The 19,266-nt window shown below is 41.7% G+C and overlaps 1 protein-coding gene across 4 annotated transcripts; it reads right to left on the bottom strand.

Annotated features, from left to right (window-relative positions):
* Nucleotides 1–4,257: 4,257 nt before the first annotated feature.
* LOC121607418 (neuroplastin-like) lies at nt 4,258–19,175 on the bottom strand. Of its 4 annotated transcripts, none has more exons than XR_006006882.1 (9): nt 18,886–19,175; nt 13,258–13,605; nt 11,166–11,334; nt 10,960–11,054; nt 9,883–10,016; nt 8,758–9,031; nt 6,551–6,672; nt 5,395–5,471; nt 4,258–5,228 (listed from the first exon to the last, which is right to left on the bottom strand). XR_006006882.1 is itself a non-coding variant. In XM_041938197.1 (9 exons), exons 1-8 carry the CDS (start codon nt 18,974–18,976, stop codon nt 5,411–5,413), a joined length of 1,194 nt encoding a protein of 397 aa, XP_041794131.1. In that variant the 5' UTR covers nt 18,977–19,175; the 3' UTR covers nt 4,258–5,228; nt 5,395–5,410. The 4 variants fall into 4 exon arrangements, 3 of the variants coding, with proteins under 3 accessions (XP_041794131.1, XP_041794132.1, XP_041794133.1); XM_041938197.1 differs by lacking the exon at nt 6,551–6,672 and adding an exon at nt 6,742–6,763; XM_041938198.1 differs by lacking the exon at nt 6,551–6,672.
* Nucleotides 19,176–19,266: the final 91 nt, after the last annotated feature.

Below are 19,266 nucleotides of genomic sequence, written 5' to 3'. Positions count from 1 at the left end.
TTGTGGGACTCTGCATTAGAGATATGGGATTTATAGGAAAAGTGTACCAAATTTTGATATGAAACACCCCGGTTCAAACATCAGCAGTGTTTGAGCCCCTGTACCACATAGACCAGTATGGTCTGGTATGGTACAGGAGCTGAAACATCTCAAATGAACAGAGGAATTGATTTTTTCCAATTTTGCATCCCCACATATTCTGATCAACCCTTGAACCTACAGCTTGAGCACAGCTCCCCTCCTCTATATTATGCATGTGTTTCATTTTCATTCAATGAAAAAGACATTGTCAGTCATATGGAAAAGTGATTAAATGTTTCCTTGGCACAGTCCAACAAGGCAAGTTAATTTAGTGAAAGGTTGTTGACAACTGTATTACTGCTGAATGACTGAATGCGAACGTCACTGAAAGTATTTAAAACATAGAACAGTACAGGGAGAAGTGAACAGTTTGTTTATGACAAAATATTTCCGAATGACACAGTAATAATCTGATATAACAGAATATCACAAATAAGAATTCAAGATTTCCCATTGTGCTGATAGTCTGCTACGATATGCAACAGCGACTAATGTATTTCTCTTCATTTTCCAATCAGTGGTTGTAAACTAGCACACATTTAATGTGTATATGTGCCTCTTTCCATCAGTAAACATCCTGCAGAGCCAGAAACAAGCTGTATCTTTGCATCAGCACTTCCAGTTTGGACTGTCCTGATGGTGAACTGCTCAGATTAGGATTTCACACTCTGCGTCTTATTTTAGTGCCATCACTCTCCATTCTGTCTGGAGGCAGAAAAACCTTGTAGGCTGAGCTTTCTGTTCCTGTTACTTGTATGGTAGCTTTGATGGAGATATACTGTGTTATGTCTGTTTGGCTGGATTTGATGATAAGAAAATGATTGCATATGAAGCGCTAAGGATTTTCTTGCTGACACTTCAACCACACCTGGTCATTTACCATATCTTTGGGAGTAAGTCCCAGCAATGTTCACGTGTCTCAATTAAGCAGCTTGGTATATAATAGAGATTTTTTTTTTTTTTTAATGGGCCAAAGACAGGAGACAGTCCAGGTAAATACTCTGAGTTGTGGTCTTAAAGGCCCCCCAACACTTGCGACAAAGAGCTTTTAATATAAGCTATATTAGAGTAATAAATCTCATAAACATGAGTACATACATATTCAAAGAGCATATAAAGTAATTCAGAAACTATAATAAGATTCTACCAACAGAAAAGCACAATGTAAATACTACAGCAGACTTCAACATCTTGAAAGATGTCCAAGGTTATTTTAAGGGCTGCAGTTCGTGGTGCTGTTGTTGCACTTCACCAAGAGTTGTTTCCAATATTTTGTCCACTTCTTTTAAAGCAATTCAGTTAAGCATACCTAAACAGAGGGTACATGCTACATATTACGTTAAAATATTGATTTGGAAACTGTTCTGTGTGCTGTTTTCAGTTTATCACAAATGTTTTTTTGCTGAACAATGACAAATGTTAACACCCTCATGGAAAAACTATTTACATAATATCAAATGGGAAACACACACTGTTTCAGTGCAGTGATTCTCAATGGCCAAGACATGACGTGGAACTAATCTGCACAGTGTTGGCTACCGGGTGACAAAAATGTTATTTGATAAGAACCGATCATCCATCCACAGGTGCTAAACAGAGTATTTTCATATGTTGTGAAAACTTAATTTCTTTAGGAAACTAGGCATCCTGAATGGGGACATCATAATCAGCCATGTTCACGGCCCAGGACAGGGGGGGCTCTGCAGTGAGTGATAACACCAACCAGAACTTTTTTTTTTTGGCTTTTTTGTTTGTTTGTTTGTTTGTTTTAGTCAAAAAGTTCTTCTTGCTTGTATAATATGTACATATGTCCCCGTTCAAGTTGGTCTTCACAATAACGTCCCTTTCCAAGTCTTCGCTCCTGGCCTCCTCGATGCTCTTGCAACTGCTTGCAGGAGACGGGGAGGACAAGAACATTTTTTTTTGGCTTTTTTGTTTGTTTGTTTGTTTGTTTTAGTCAAAAAGTTCTTCTTGCTTGTATAATATGTACATATATAGTCTACATTTTTTTGTATTTCGTTTTTTTTTTTGAATTTCTCTATCTCTGTTGCATTTTTCTTCCCACTGCTATTACATGCTGCTGTAATGCTCAAATTTCGGCATCTGCCTCAGTCACAGCCTGTTCACCCTGCTGCTGTCTGCCAAGCGATACAGAAGTATCCACCGCTGAACAACTGAACCACAGAGCAGCTTCTCAGGCTGTGAGACTCCTCAACTCATCGTCTCCTCAGCCACTCCACCATAAAATAAAGTAACAGTTCATTTTCTATGACTTATTATTTATTCATCTGTTTATTGAATTTTTGTTTTGTAAGTAGCATAAAAGCCCAACACGCATTTCATGATACAACTGTGTGTTGTAAAACGCTAAATAAATGAACCCTGTATGTGTTTGGACAGGATCTGTTTATGTCGACTCAGTCTGGTCTCCGGTCGCTTATGACACAAGAAAAGTTGCTCAGACGACAACTTAGATGTACAGTAAGTAGCAGAACAAGACCAAAGGAAGGCAATGTTTAAATGTACCCACTAAATACAATCCACTGGCCCGTTTAAGAACTAGTCCATCAGATTATCATGTGAACCTCACCTGACATCTCACTGTCTGAATGAGACGTTAATCCACACAGACAGAACTACAAATCATTTTTGTCAGAAGTTGTGTTCCTTTTTTTCAGGGTTCACAAAGTCACAGATGTCTCTTTGCTCCAGAAATGAACTATTTGTATTGACGTTTGAATCCCAGTGTCATATTAATCCAGAACACGGCATTACCTCATAGGAAGCAGGTCCAGATAATTACGAGACCAGTTTAAAAGGTATGAAAACACATTACAATATTCCTTTACTTTCCAGTTGGTGAGAGTTAAGGAAATGTGGCCAAAAGCCCAACAATGAGACGTGGCCACTGGTGCTATCAGCAAGCAAGCATAAGAAAATAGCGCCCCCTTTTGCTGTACTGCTGCAATTTCCCAAATGATGTTCTGGATGTGCTGCCCACTGCTGTTCAGGATAAAACAGGAGAAAAATACATTGAGTTGCCACTTTATTAGATACACATAGGCCTATCAAAGACGATCAGGTTTCAGTTTAGACTAAACCTGGACATCATAACCTTGCAGGACTGTTCGTTTCAGATGGATGTACTAATGAACTGCCAACTGAGTGTCCATGGGGTGTTTGTCTTTGACTATCAGAGATCAGTAAACATCAATAAACTGGGCTTTATATGTGGATAATACCTGCACTAAAATCACGTATGATGGCTTCTAATTGTGTTGGTGACTCGCAGATTGTTCATCTCTCCAGGCCTGCAGCCAGGGTTTTAGAAATACTGAGGCCAAGAGTCCAAACTCCCCCAGTGCGATGGTGTGGTTCACAGTAATTTACAGCCAAGCATCCGGTCAAGGATGAAGTAGACACTCAGTCCTTTCAAATCTTTATTCCTTCATAAATATACCACAGGAACTGCGTGGTCTATAATTAGAGGAAATAACACAGGATACTCCATGAGGACACTCATTTCTGTGTCAAACAAGGCAAAAATAAACAGCTTAATATGCATGAGGCATGGCTAGTGTCTTATCTACATTTAGACAAACTTACACTGCAATCAACAAATACAGCATATCTTAACACCTATTATAGTTTCTACAACACTACAGCACACACTCTGCACAGCTTCATCCCTAGGATTTAATTGTGGGTTTTTGGTGTGTACTTTTCATTTTACATCTAATCTGAAGCCTATATATCAAAATCAGTGGGAAAAAAGTGTGGACAGTGTGGGTGGAGTAAAAAAAAACTTGTGTGTGCTTAAATAAAGTGCTGCTGTTTAACTGCAGGGCCTGATTTTAGCATATTTCTTATTGCTTTGTTTTACCTCTTATCCCTGACCACCAGTTTATATTGTGTATAGAAGTTTTTCATCTGCCTGTTGTGGGATTTTTTAACCAAGCTTTGTCCGGTCATGTTCCTCTGACGCCCGACCCTCTTCCTGTCTGCTGTGAGTCACTCAACACCTCACTAGATGGTGCTGTCCCCCAAATGCTCCCATTCCCCTGCATTCCCACGGGACGGCCTGCGTGCATCGTCAGTGCTGCACCTGAATGACTGGCCTGTTTTCACAAAGAAACAAACTCAGCGGACACGCTTTCCTTTTTTGAGATATTTATTCTTAAAAATGAGTCGGGACCTTGCAGTTTGCTTCACATGTGTCAGTCCTGACGTGGGCTTCTCTCGCCGCCCCCACCCCCACGTCAGCTGTAGAGAATTCATGCAGCTGTGTAGTATGCCATCAACGCTCTACGGTGATCCTACTAGTTTAAAGCTTTGTCACAGAGAAATCAAAAGCTGCAATGATTTTCAATATATTGATATGGATAATAATTGCATAGGATAATAGCCATGCTGTACAATACACATGATTATAAAACAATGTTAGAATGATTAGCACAGATCTCCTAAAGTAGGTTTATACAGTTTTTCATTATTCTTAACATTTAAGTGCATCATATAATATGAATTGTCTTTATAATAATGCTGATCTGATACATAGTTATAGTGATTTAACACATACAGTACATACATAAAGTAAACCTTAATCAAATTTAGAGGGACATTGCAAAGCCCTTAAAATGTAATAGATATTGTCTGATAAAATGATTAAACTTAGAAAATGGTATGCAGCAGAATGATAAAACTATACACAACTGTCATACCCGATTATGGTGGCATTTTCTTTTACATTGCCCAGTTTTGTTTTTCCTCTACAACACACAGATTATCTACATGAAGCCACTCTCAGAGAAAAGAACAAAAAAACAAAAAAGCATTTCTGCCTTCAAATAGAAGGTCAACATCTTGCATGCATTATTTTAGAAGTAGTAAAAATATTAAAATTAGTGGATAAGAGGGAAAAATCATAAACGTCAACAACTGCATGCAGCAACAATGGTTATAATGTTAGCAATCCCATAATGGTTTGAGTACTTCCTGACCTCGCACGCTCACACAACAAAATCATAAGGCATGCCTCACTTAACTCCTCCACAACCATACTTTTAATGGCAGATAAATCCTATTAACAATTGGTATGGATTCCCTTCTTGTTTACCTTCATATGGTCAATACATGTGTAATGCAACCTGCAAATAAAGAGAAAATTCAGCTCATTAGCCTGACAGTAGTCTTATTTTGGCTGACAAGAGCTTTCAGTGATAATTACATATGGTGGCTCATCTTGTAATTTGTGGCCACAAGCGTGTAATACCTATTATTAATCAGGCTTCCTCTTAATAATTTAACACTTACTCAGCAGACGGGCTGCTTAGTTTGTGTTCCTCTGGCGGAGGTTCTTGTCTTTGTGGTTGTTGGTTGAATTAGTTTTCCTTTAGCAAGAACAAAAGAGGGAAATCAGTTCAGGCTTCAAGTCAAAGATACAGAGCATACTGGTGCTGAAACAATGAGTCAGACGACTGATTGGTTGACTGAGAGATAATGATTGGATTCCAGTTCTAATAACTGTTAAATCATTTATCAAATAAAAACACACAAAGTTTGCTTTTCTCTGTTTCAGTCTTTATACATTTTGGCAATTAACCAATTTTACATCATCTTTTTGGGGTTTTACCAACTTGTGATGGGAACTGAACATAATTTCTGACATTTTTATAGACCAGAACACTCATTAACAATCATGATTAAAGGGGCACTTCACTGATTTTTCATGGTTAGTCCCACTGAGCCTGTGAAAACAGTTCTGGGGCTGTCAGAACTAGTCTAACAAGATAACCCTGATGATATCATCAAGAGTCGAGTTACAGTTTTTAAACAATTCTTGGCATTATTTACAGAATAAAAATAAAATCATAATAGAAACTTGCTCTTGTATAGTTTATATTGCTATATCTATTTTTACTTTAATATATTTCTAATTATAAATGTTTTAAATTTCTCTATTTACCTGTACTTATTTCCTGTTCCTGCTGAACCACCTAAATTTCACCTCTGGGGATCAATCGAGGCTGATCTTATCATTTTTATCCTTAAAAAATCAACATTTTATTTAAAGTCCCCCCATTTAGCATTATAAGCAGTGTATCATATATAAAATCAATTCTAACACACTATAATGCAGCTGTAAGTAGCCGCAACTGTAATTAATGCACAGTATTTGTCAACATCTCTAAATTCTCCTATGAAGGATTTTCCTATATTTCCTATATATTACGGCAGTCTCCTTATTGGTGCAGGAGGAATTATAGTTGTTGACATATAAAACACTTACATCTGCTTAAACTGCATATAGAGTGTTATAAACCTTTTACTAAATGTTTATATACTGCTTATGACTGATAGCAGGTGACTTGAAGTAAAGTGTGGCTTTTTCAAGAGCATCTTGGACAGAGCTTCCCTAAGCAGGACAGTTCAGAATGTAACTTGTCAATGACAGCAAAAATGTCCTTACTTGACTTTAAACTCCTCCCTGTGATTTATGTGAATGCAGCAGAGCACTACTGCAGGATGCTCCCAGTTATTTGTGACCCAGATTTGGGGAGCACTGAGCTCTAAAGACAGGCAGGGGTGAAGCTACAACAAAAGACACACAATCAAGTTACAGAGAGAGAAGCTACTGAAGGTGAAAGGTGTAATACTTACACTGGTCCAGCTGGGTCGTCATCTGAGGCAACAAGGGAACACATGGAGAAATGAAGACCAAAAAATAAAATAATCGCAAAGAAGTTGCACACGCTGATGAAGTGAAAAGTGTTGGTTTTTTTCAGAATGCATAAAGGATGGCTGTGACTGACTGTGACTGTGCACTTGGTCCTGTTTTTATGTTTCATCGGTACTGTATGTGCACACTGTGTTATGGGATGAAAAACGCAGCCTTGATGAAGTAACAACATAGTAAACAATAGGCTGGAAGGAAAACCACCTCAGGAGGTCACTCACAAACACACAGAATGCAGTCAAATCCAGCACGACACCACATTAAAACGCATGAGCAAGTGAGAACACTTACATACAGTTAAAGAATTCACAGTTAAAAATATACTGTTGTCATGCACAGACAGGCAGCGCTCACAAAGAGCAGCTGTTCACTCTCAGAGATTAGTGAGAAGCAGCTCCATCAGCATCAGCCCTCTGCTGAAGTCACTGACGCAGTGAGGGCCAGCGACAGCAGAAATGATTCATAAACACAAGACATTTCACGGCTTTACAGTCACTTGCATGCCATTTCATCGCCGCGAGAAATATGGGTTTGATGCAAGAATGTGAAGCTGCTGTCGGTAAAATCAAATCTTAAAAAACTGAAACTTTTGGACAGCACTTGACATTAATGAGGAAGGGAAACAGAACTGTGTACTGTGCTGTGAACTGGAAGAAGATGAGGCAGAGTAATTATTGAAATTCATGAAGCATGCAGAGTCTCACACTTACCACAAACACGGTTTAGGTTATGCAAATTGGAAAAAGGGGGGGATGGGAGATATTATAACAATCTGCTACAATACTCAACAGCCAAAGCTAGCCTTATTTAAAGGAATGCAAGGAAAATATGAATTATTAACATTTAAGGCATGAATTTGCTGTATGACTCACGCAATCTACATCCATTTTGTAAGACTGAGGATTCTCAACGTGACTTAAAAGGTGCGCTGAGTCACTCTGGAGAAAGATTGTTGATATGGGCTGAATTTCAAATTCAAGGCTAAGTGTCTGTTCTGTGCGTGAGCAGGAAAAAAAAATCAGTGTGTGTACGTAGCAGTGGTTCTGCAGAAGGGAAACGAACAAAGCGGCTCAGACCGAGCCGCATGACACAATTCCAGCCAATCAGCAACAGGTGCTAATGCACAGAACAAGAGGAAGTGGATGGAGCAAGACAGGCTTAAACCCGGCATGCTACTGTGTGAGAGAGATAAACAATCTTTCTCCAGAACCGCTCGACCCAGCTTCAAACACAACAGTCCTTTTCTGACCGTTTAATGAACCATAATGGCGTTACACTCCTGTGAAGTGCTGCTGCTCTGAGCTCTCAGTCCTTCGCTGCACGTGGCATCTAATCAGCAACATCAAAATTCTGTTTGAGAGGAAAAGGTCACCCAAATACCATTAATGCATAATTTATAATATAGCTAGACTCCTGAAGTACTCAGTAGTATTAAACAATCCCAGGATGGCATATGCAAGTTGAATAGCTAGATGAGTCTCGTGGTTAAGCTCGCAGCAGCTTGGGGACGGCACAAGGTCCCTGGACAGCCATTAATAATTGAAACTGTCCACCTCCGCAACACTGCAGTATCATATTTCTCATGAATATTAAAGGCATGAAATTGTCCTGACAAGGTGCGACCTCCTGCAACAGTGTCTGCCTCTTGGGTCAACCTCGGCAAGCTGAATTATTGAAGGCAGGAGCAGCACGGTGTCAGGGGACTCTGCCGGAGTCTCTCTGGTGAAGGAATGACTCCAGCACACACCCAAAAAGAAAGCGCGCCGCCTTTCACGGTCGCCTCGTTGTCCAGCGCCACACTGACGCCGTTTTTCGGATGCAAAAAGACTTTTGCAGAAAATTCACAGGAGAGATTCAAAACTGAACAGCGCAACCAGTTCCTTCTCAGATATATTAAAAACTGTGGAGCAATAAAACGAGCACCACCGCTGCTGACTCACCGTCTTGTAAATCCTCCGGCTTCTTACGCTTCTCGTAAACAACGATGATGACGACCAGGATGATGATCTCGGCCAAAACCCCCAGGAGAGGCCACAGGGGGGCCAAGTGGCTGCGGACCCTGAGCACAGACTTCTCCTCGCGGCTGCCGATCATGTTGGTGGCGTTGCAGTGGTACTCTCCTGGATCTAAACCAATGTCAAGGTTGGCGATGTGGAGCTCAGTGTAGTTGTCTCTGCTGCTGATGAAGAAGCGTCCGGTTGAGTTGTCGATTTCCTGTCGAGGAGGAAGAGAGAGCTGTAAGACGTTGAGTGTTTGAAAGTCTGACAGCGTGTTTGCACGGACAGAGCTGCTTTGATATCCTACTTAAGGTCATGAGGTTTTATAACATTACACAATATTTAATGCTGTATAACAGGAACATGTTATGAATTAACAAAAATACAGTGTTATAGTTGTATAGAAAAATATATTATTATCACCATTATTATTAAATGATGTAGAATACATGCAAGATTTTCTATTTGATGCAGTCATGTCGTCATAAAATAGCCTCTTAAGCTTGAATCCCTTTGCTCAGGTAGTTTATAAATGAGTAGTCGTCTTGTTTTAACACAGATTTGTGCAGATATGAGAAAACTGAAGTTTACATGCCACAGTTACCAGCTACAGAACAGACAGTCTTACCCAAGATGTTTAAACTCTGTTCAACACACACCAGGATATTTGAATAACCAAATTAACAGTAAATATACAGTTTTGTGGGTTTGGGCTTTCAAATCTTAGTGTGCCACTAAACTAAATGTAACTGCATCCCAATGAAACCAACTGTGGCACCAACGTTCATCTACAATCATACAAATATATACAATGCAAACTCAGTGGCCTCTTTATTAGATACACCTGTAAAGTCTGATGCAATCCCATAAAGCCCTTCAAAAGATTCCACCTTCACATGGATCAGCTACTTTAACTATATTACGTCAATAATAAACACATAGTTGAATTAACACATCTCTGACAGTGTCAACAAGAGCTGAACACAATAATCTTCCAAATGAAGTTTGTGGCAAATCTGTTGTCTTGGACTGCATTAAAGTGTAAAGGTGCATATTCGCATCACATACCCTGTAAATGCCGTTGTCGAATTTGCGCCAGGTCCAGACGGGGTGAGGATATCCCACAGACTTACAGTAGAGTACAGCACGCTGGCCCTCGTTCTTATTCTCACTACGCTTGTGGCCTGTAATCTCAGGAGCAGCTAAGACAAAACACCACAATAACAGAGAAATCAGCTGGTATAATACATTCAAGAAATTCACCAAAATATAGTCAGTCCACTGTGCGTGCAGTAATTTCTAGGTAATCACTTGAGTTGTATGAAAATAATTAATGGGTTACTAATTTGTGCTTTTCATCTTTTTAAGTAGAAACTGAAGATAAACACTTTTTATTGCACCTGTCATTTAATATTAGTTAACTAATTAATGCTTATGGAAAACAGAAGTTCTGCTGCTTTGAAGCACTTTGTAGAGTTAGGAAGATCAATTAAATTGTAATTGGCATTAAAACTGCTGCAGGGGCTAAATGATGCAGCGAACAAGACTGAAACAAGAAGAGAAATATAAAAAAGGGATAGAATACAACATAAATTCAATGTTGTAATTCCAAATACATTTTTAACCATGATCAGGGAGTAAAATAGTCTGACTAACAATTCAAATCTTTCATTCACAGCATTTCATCTAATCTATCAGGAACATGCGATCCAATGTAACATTCAGCAGCCTGTATTATTCTGTGTATTCTGTATTATGACTCTGGACGGACATAAATCTTTTTGTCTGCTCAGATGAACAGACATGCCTCATAAAATAAGAGCAAACCGTCCCAAAATCCAATTTGCCTCCATAGTGTTGCATGTGACAGCGGAAAAGGCTGACCAGATTTTAGCGTTGAGACATAATCCCTTGCCATCAGACAAACAAGACACCATCTGCTGCCACTGAGCCGGGCATTGGTTAGATGGAGGTGTCAAGGGCGCCGGCTGCCCCTGAGCCGCCAGCAGAGCCGTTTGAAATCGCAGGTCCTCACATGACAGGGCTGCTAATGCTCAAGGCCACTCGGGCCATTTTTATTGGTGACATCTCTAATGCGGCCTTGAAGCTGACAGAGACGCCTGTAGCTCACGAATCAGCACCTACATTTAACTTCGATGGTGGCGTTGGCCGGAGGAGCCAGTTCGAAGGTGTAGACGCACATGTACACTCCGGCGTCGTCTCCTCTTGGTTTGTTCAGCCTGCAGAGTGGAAACACACCTCGCGTGAAGACACATCAGGCTGCTAAACACCATGTTCAGCACTCTCTCACACACACACACGCACACAAAAGGTTTTGCCGTGACTCCCACCTGTACTCGGTGTTCCTGTTTGGGGTGCGTGTTTCCGGGATCTCCTCCCCGTTCTTCATCCAGAAGCTCTCCTGGTGGGCACTGTGGGCGCCGGTCAGATTGCACTGCAGTGTGAAAGCATCGCCTTCCACAGGCAGTGTGGTGTGTTCAGAGGCGGTGATTGACGGCTCTGCAACAGAGACACAGATCAGCCACGACAGAAGTGATGCTTGCGAGGACTCGTGGGTGAGGGTGTGCTGGAAGATGTAAACAACGAGGCTCCAAGGGTTCAGACAGACACCTCAGCCAGCTGCACTTTATACAATACAGTACAGGAATAGAGTTGCAAAGTGGGAGGAATTATTTCGGGCATCCGGGGTTCCTTAAAGTAGAAGTCATATTCTGCACTGTTAGCTGAGGGTGGAAGTGGGAGCACTTCCAAGGCTCGGCTGGACATGAAAACCCTCTCAGTTGAGTCATCAGTACAAAACATGAGCAACTGCGTTAGAAAATATCTGGTTCTTTGATAAAAAGTTCAAAAGAGAAGTCAAGAGAAGCCAACTACAGCTCCCAAGGTGCATTGCAGTAAGAAGGATCCAATCACTGTCCTTAAATGTCTGTTATATGCATCTCTAATGGTTAACATAAAATAAAGATTACACTTTTTCACCTTTTTCATGATACACTCTGCAGCTTATATGAATATTACAGTTGAATTAATAAAAGCTAATGGTCATGATGTGAACCTGTGGTATCAGCTGGACACAGTGTTCCTGTGCTGAGGAACATTGATTCAGTGGAGAAAAGTACCAATGGAATCAGTTTCTATTATATTTCTCTGATCTTTTTTCCAAAAGCTGATTTTTTTAAATATTCAAGTGGTAATTATGTACAGTAGCAAAGCTTACCACAACGGATTCACGTTTATAAAATAGGTATTCACACTGGGAGCCACTGAGGATGACTGATGAAGGTGAAGGTCCATTCATCAGCTCTCTAGGCTTTAACTCAGAGATGAGATTAAGTAGCTCTGAAGGAATCCCATCAAAAAAAACCCAGAAACTCTGCAACAACATACATTTGTATGTGGTTCAAAATCAACCTGCACGAAATCTTCACCTGGATGAGCTTTTAAACCATGAAGACCTTAACTGGAGCGTCGGATTCTGTTTAATCCTGATTATCTACATCTTGTTTGTACATGCAGACACCGGTGAACCTCTGAATGTTCTGAAAGTTCGGTTTGAATTTCTTTGATAAATTTGATAAATGTCTTAATTTATACATAAAATTGATTACAATTATAAAATCTGTATTACAAATCTTATTACTAGCTATTATTATCATTAACATTACTAATACGACATTTGGTGTCAGCTTGGGGTAATTTTTGACTCTGAGCTACAGAAACATTCCAGCAGGTACCGAAAAGACGCGACACCCAAACCAGCACAAACAAGTTTTGAGTTCTGTGTATTTCAGATTGAGGAACAGGACATCTGCATACATCTGAATCAAAAGAGTCCTCCTTCACAGAAAAACATAACAGACTGATTGACTGATGCTGGTGGGCAAACAACAAACAAATGCCATCATTTATAAGAACCAGATATAACTGTTGAAATAAATCTGATGGTTATGATCAATGTCACAGCAAATACTGGACTGTGATGTGTAAACATAGTCAGTCTGCAAAACCTGACACATAAAAGAAATAAGAAACATAGAAATAAAACCGGTTAAAGGACAATAAATATAATCACAGGAGAAATTAAACTGACCATGATGACGTTCAGGGAAATGAGAAGATGACAGCTAAAGAGGATAAAGAGGAAATGAGACTGGGAGGAGATCGGGCTCTACAGTGCGTGGGTTGGAGGATGCTCTGAACCGAGGGGTGAGCACGATGTAAAATACTACTCAACTCTGTTGGTAAAGGACTAGTTGATGGTGTTTTTCTTCATTTCCCAGGTCTGTAGGGGAGGATGGCATCTATGGAAGAAGCTAGTCGTCCTCTGGAGAGGTTTGAGGGAGGCTGAATCACACAGGAAGTGTTGAATCTGGTTGCTAATGAGAGGATTGGGGGGGTGTTTCTTCTACACTGACCACTCACTCTGCAGCACCGTTATAGTGGCCTGAGCACGGATCCAGGTGGTGGCAGGATTTTGGTGCAGGTCGTTACGTCGCGGGTCATTGCTGGCTCTGCACTCATAGGTCCCAGCATCGTCCAGCGTGAGACGAGAGACACCCAACACGCTCACGGCGTTGGCGCCGTAGGCCGTGCTGATGGACACTCGCCGCTTGCGGGCGCCGTCCCACAGCTGCCTGAAGGAATCGGCTCGGTTGATCTCAGAGTACCACCACTGGATCTCTGGGGTGGGGTTTCCCACCACGTCACAGTACAGCTCAAAGGTGTCGCCCGTGAGCTTAGTCTCAGAAAGAGGTGATTTCACAAAGCCCGCTGGAGGTGGTGGAGGTTTAGGGGAGAGCATAAGCCCAAAAAAAGGAAAACAGGTGTAGGATGGAAAGACAAGAAAATAACAGAGTAAATTAAATGGGAACCAAATAAGGAACGATAAAAAGAAAAAAGATAATATGAAATGATCAAAGACACTGACTGACAAATCATTGTAAAACTAAACAAAGCTTAATTTATGTATAAAAAAGAGGCAGAAAATGTGAAATATGCAGCTGCTGCTAACAACTATCTCCTATTGATTAATCTCTTGCTAATTTTCTCTCTTCTAAATTGGTTAATTGTCTGAAAACAGTGAAAAATATCCATCGCAATTTTCCAGTGGCCGAGCTAATGTACTCAAATTGCTTCATTGTGGCTGAACAACAGTCCAGAAACCAAAGATATTCAATCAGCAATCATAGAAGACTAAGAAAACTGTCACAAAGTGAAAAAGTAGTTAGAAAATTCTGTAATTAGAGCATTTTCATTCAAACACAGTGAAAGCAGCAAACTGTCTGCCAGGCGCAGTCACATCAACATTTTTGGTAAGAGACAGAGACAGAGACAGAGGCAGAGGCAGAGACAGAGACAGAGGCAGAGACAGAGGCAGAGGCAGAGGCAGAGGCAGAGACAGAGGCAGAGGCAGAGGCAGAGACAGAGACAGAGGCAGAGGCAGAGGCAGAGACAGAGGCAGAGACAGAGGCAGAGGCAGAGGCAGAGACAGAGGCAGAGACAGAGACAGAGGCGACCTCAGCTCTGCCAAAGCCATTATTGCTGCTATTCCTGGGAAGCTTTAATTCAATTCTGCTGGGACGTCCTTGCAGGGCTGCCCTCACTTGGTTTTGTCCAATTAATGATATCATAGAAATTTGTGTCGCACGGCGCTCACATCCTAAAAGTCCTCCAAGTGACCTTGTCATTTTCAACACATCTTGTCTGCAAGATGAAAACATCACTCGTACTCAGAAAAGCCTGAGAGGAGAGCGCAGACACCGGTCGAACTCTGCTGTTAATCTCACCGGATGGAAATGTCTCCCTCTCTGAACTGCAATAACAGTGAAACAATTGATAATGGCTGCACAGAGAGGAAGAGGAGGAGGAGGAGGAGGAGGGTGGCTGTAGCCATAAGCATTGTCTATAGGCTCTGTGGAGAGCACATGAGATTGAGAGGAGATTTATAGAAGCTGCAGCTCTGGGTCTCTGGGGAGCGTGTGGGCGCATGGTGATAGACCCCCTCCGTTTCCATAGAAGCACTCTACGGCAACAAAGTAGGAAGAGGAAGAGATATCCAACCAGACCAGGCAGATCAGCACAGGACAGACAAACACTTTCTTCCATGTATGTGCGTGTCAAGCCGGCAACCAGCACATTTACTGCAGGCACATATAGCTTCCTATAGACACGCTTTATTACGTGCTCCCGGCTGAAACTGATGCAATCCGACACAGCGGCCCTGCAGTAAATCCTCCCTACGTGAAGATTATAATCACTTGTTACAGAGAGGTGTTGATTATACCGCCTGATCAATGCAGAGGCCGCAGTCTGTAGTGCTGTTGAACTGTACCCTCACTGGTGGACAAAATAATAGAAACACAACCTAGAGCCTCCAGAATGATCACAGTCAAATCAGCACCTCTGTAAAACATGGAGGTAGGATTTATTGCAGGACTGTTATGCTATTGGGCCACAATAATGTTAGCTTGGTGTATTTAATACACTGTTAACTGAGTGTATATAAGGACTAGGGATGAGTGATATGCAAAAACAACTATACTGCCATTAGTTTGACAGATATTGCAATTGTGATATGAGCCAGTTTCAGTGGGAATTGTAATTTTTGCATTTTATCTGAAAGAAAAATAAAATGAAGATGTGATTTTTTTTTTTTTTGCTGGCGTCTGAACCAACCAAGCATGTTTCCTTAATTCTGGAGAATATGTTTTTTGGCCGTGGCACCAGAATGCTTAATTTATACTGTGGCACATTTTAACTATAGCAAAAAAAATCACCAGTGAACTGCGTGACTGGGACTGAAAACTAAAGCCAACACCTCAGCTCTTAGCACAGAACAGCTGAGAGACACATCCTGCCACCTCGGGTCGTCTTGATGCGTCAAAAGTGCTGAGCCAGCGGCGCTTGTCCCTGCACGCCACGGCACCGTTCACGCCTGAATGTCGTCACTCACGTCAAGCTGACGGTGGTTTAGTTTTGGCGTGGGGTTATGTGGGGCTCATGTGGGTGATCTTAGGACTGGACAGGCTGCGTTGTGCTTTTTCAGCTTTGCTTCAGCTTCATGCTTTTATTTTCATTTGTTTTGTCAGTGTTGCCTCCAAATTTGTGCTCCTTCATTTATCTTTTTGCTACCAGTTTATTTCCAATTCCTTTTAAATTTGAATGTCTATAAAGGACTTCTTTGTTTTATCTTGCCCATTGTTTCTTTCTATGTCCATATTTTATGTTGGATTGAATGTGCGTGCTTTTCTTTGTTTTGACCATCGGTTTCCCAGCTTCAAATGTCCAAAAACTGAAAGAATATAAGTTTAAGATGATATAAACCAGACAAAAGCAATAAATCTTAACATTGCAGAAGCCGGAACCAGAGAATAGAGTCTGAGCTTGATATATAACTGACGATTAATCAATTATCAGAGATGGCTGGTAATTAAATTTCTGCTTATCTACTAATCAATTAATGGGCTAATTGTTTCAGTTGTAAAATGTGACTTTGTTGTGCAGTGTTATTTTTATTCAAGCCTTTTAGAACTGATCTCTCTCGAGAAAATCATCATTTATATAATGATATAGTACTTCTGTCCAATCAGACACTTGAATGTTTCAGCGAGGGCCAATCAAAATCCGCCATTCAGCCAAGTCCTGTAGGGCCCTGGTGACTGTAAACTGAGATGATCGTTAATATGGTGCTTAAACCGGGAAATGGGATATAAAATTAAGAATTACTACCATTACCACTCCACTTTTTATTAGAACTGGATGCTGACAAGAGTTTAAAGTGATGCTAATTTCTGATTCATTATTCAAACAGCAAACCTAACAGCACCACCTGACAACAGATGGCCTCGAGCAGTCCTGAGTGTTTCTCCGGATCTTCCGACGAATCCATTTAAACCAGTGTAATGTGAAGCAATTCTGGCCACCGTCCCAGTTAATGTACCAAAAACTGTTGGCACACATATTGACGAGCTAAATGAATATTCTATCAGAGCAGGAGCGAGTCCTGATGGACAGAGACAACAAGAGACACTTTCAGAGGGTGAATTCACAGAAATGTTCATTGAGTGACGGACACGCTGATGACCTTCAGCACTGAGGGACTGTTTAAAGGAATATAAACACCAATTGAATCTCACCCACTAATTTACTATTCAGCATGTGTGAGGGAGCATGAGGGCGAGCAGAGCTATGGAGGAAGTCGTTAATACTCCTTTAATGCTCAATATGAGAGAAATGCACATTGGAACTGAAATGATCAGTCAATCGATCAATTAGTCAATTGGGAGAAAAGCAATCAGCGCCAATTTTGTTTAACTTTTATTCTTACTATTTTTATCTTTGCTGTGTGATGGTGAAAATAATGATTGCATTAATCAATGATGATAATCAATGTTTGTAGCCCTGCTGCACATTACACAGATGGAACCTTGCAATTTCAATTACGCTGATCATTATGTTGATTAGCTGTTTTAAAATTTGCAGCACACTCAGGTATATCCTCCTATATCTCCATTTTGATTATGACCCCTTATGTTATTCCCCAAAATTTAGTGATCACACTCCACTCATTACTGAACCAACAAAATCCTCTGTTTGCATCGGTCGGTTCATTAATCAGGACATCCATCATTAGCTGTATTTGTGGCTTTTGTATGAGAAATTACCTCAAAAACTGTTTGAATGATGCTATTAAAGAGGCTTCTTGGTGTAAGCTACTCTACCTTAGATGAAACACACACACACCCTAAGGGAACCTTAACAGGAATATCTTGCATTGCCAAACTCTGCTGGACAAAGAATTAAGGAAAATAAGATATACACTAATGCCATGATTAAATATTTCATATATACAGAACAACCCTCCAGCCTCTTTGAAAACAAGATAAGAAAATATCACACTTTCTAGCTATCAGTCACATAGAAACATCCATTACATTTAAGCAGCATTCTGAGCTGCATCCACTGGAGTGCTGAGAGAAGAAGAGATGTTATGAGTGGGTGTGCAGTATAGGAGGGGATGTGTAATGCATTCCTACACATGGTCAACTCCAGGGAGGGCCGAGGCTGAATAAATTCTCACTCATTCTCACACAATGCCTGCGAACGGGACACGAGCTGCACTTGGACGCTCACAGCACACACACCTACAAGCGCTCAGCTGATGTGGGTCTGAACCGCTCTCAGCTGGTGCGGATGAGATTTATGAGCAGAGGGTCATTGGAACAAGCAGGAGCCGCGCTGAGAAATCAATGCCACTCTGCAGCGCAGTGCGTCTCAGCAAAGAGTTAACAGATCCGCTGCTCCGAGAGGACATTAAAGCCATGGTTCCCAGTGCAGCATCTCTGCTCTAAAAATAGAAGCATGCAGCAAAATGGACTGTTGCTATTTACAGAGGCGCACATCTAAAAAGGTCCCACATCTAATTACACGCATGTTACAAGAACCCGGGCTGGTGCGGGGCATTATCTCAGCCGGCAGGAGGGCAGTCAGCGAAGCCCCGACGCCGGATCAGAATTCCTGAGCTGTGGCCTGACATGCCAGAGCGTGACAGCGTGCTGGCCGTGTGCGTGCTCGTCTCTGAGGAGAAGCCCAGCAGATCGTGCACCTCGGTGTCCCTGTCCACCTTTTCCTGTCCCTGACGGGCAGAAGTCGCCCTTGCCTGGCTCGCGCACTCGCCTCCACACTTCAAAGGACATTTTAGGGACATCGCGCAGGCCTCCGTGTGGCCCACTTCAGCCCAGCGAACACAGATTGTAGCCCATTAATGATTTATTGACCCTTCATTGCAAAACTAAATAGCGCTTCATTCGATTAATACGCGTTTGTTTTCGGCGTGGCGTTCAGGGATTATCGGTGAGATCATCAAGACCTGGCTGCTGAGGAAATATTCGTGATGGACAGCGCTCTTAATAACAGACGTCTTGCAATGATTCATTAAAAAAATGCCCCAATGCAGAAATGCAGAATACAGCCGACATCCCTCCTTAAAACCCGCATTTTCGCAGTGAGATCGCCGTCATGTATCGTGTGTAAGGGGAGCGCATTTCCTACCGTTCTGGGAAGAGACCGACTGCAGCATCAGGGCTCCGATTATCACCACCGAGAAGGACATGACTGCAGCTCCTCGCTCGCCAGGTATCATCTTCGGAGACGGGAGGTGGAAAATGCCGGTAGGCGAGCGCTGAGGTGACCTGAGCGGGGTATGATGATGATGAGGATGATGCGGGGTGGATTCACCGAGGCTCGCGCCTCCAGACTCTCCAATCGTGTCGCGCAGGGAGGAAAGCGTCGCTGGGTAGACTAGCGGGAGCCTTCAGCACCACTGCTGGCCACCTGTGCAGCTCTGTTTTGTCGGCCCGGTGCAGCAAGGGAACCACCTTTTTTAAACCACCCGTTCCGTGTCAAATCCCGCGAGATCTCGGAGGAGCGCAG

The sequence above is a fragment of the Chelmon rostratus genome, chromosome 6 (genome assembly GCF_017976325.1).
Source record: "Chelmon rostratus isolate fCheRos1 chromosome 6, fCheRos1.pri, whole genome shotgun sequence".
Lineage (NCBI taxonomy): Eukaryota > Metazoa > Chordata > Actinopteri > Chaetodontiformes > Chaetodontidae > Chelmon > Chelmon rostratus.
The sequence above is the reverse complement of the archived record's forward strand: the minus strand, read 5'-3'. Positions and strand labels throughout refer to the sequence as shown.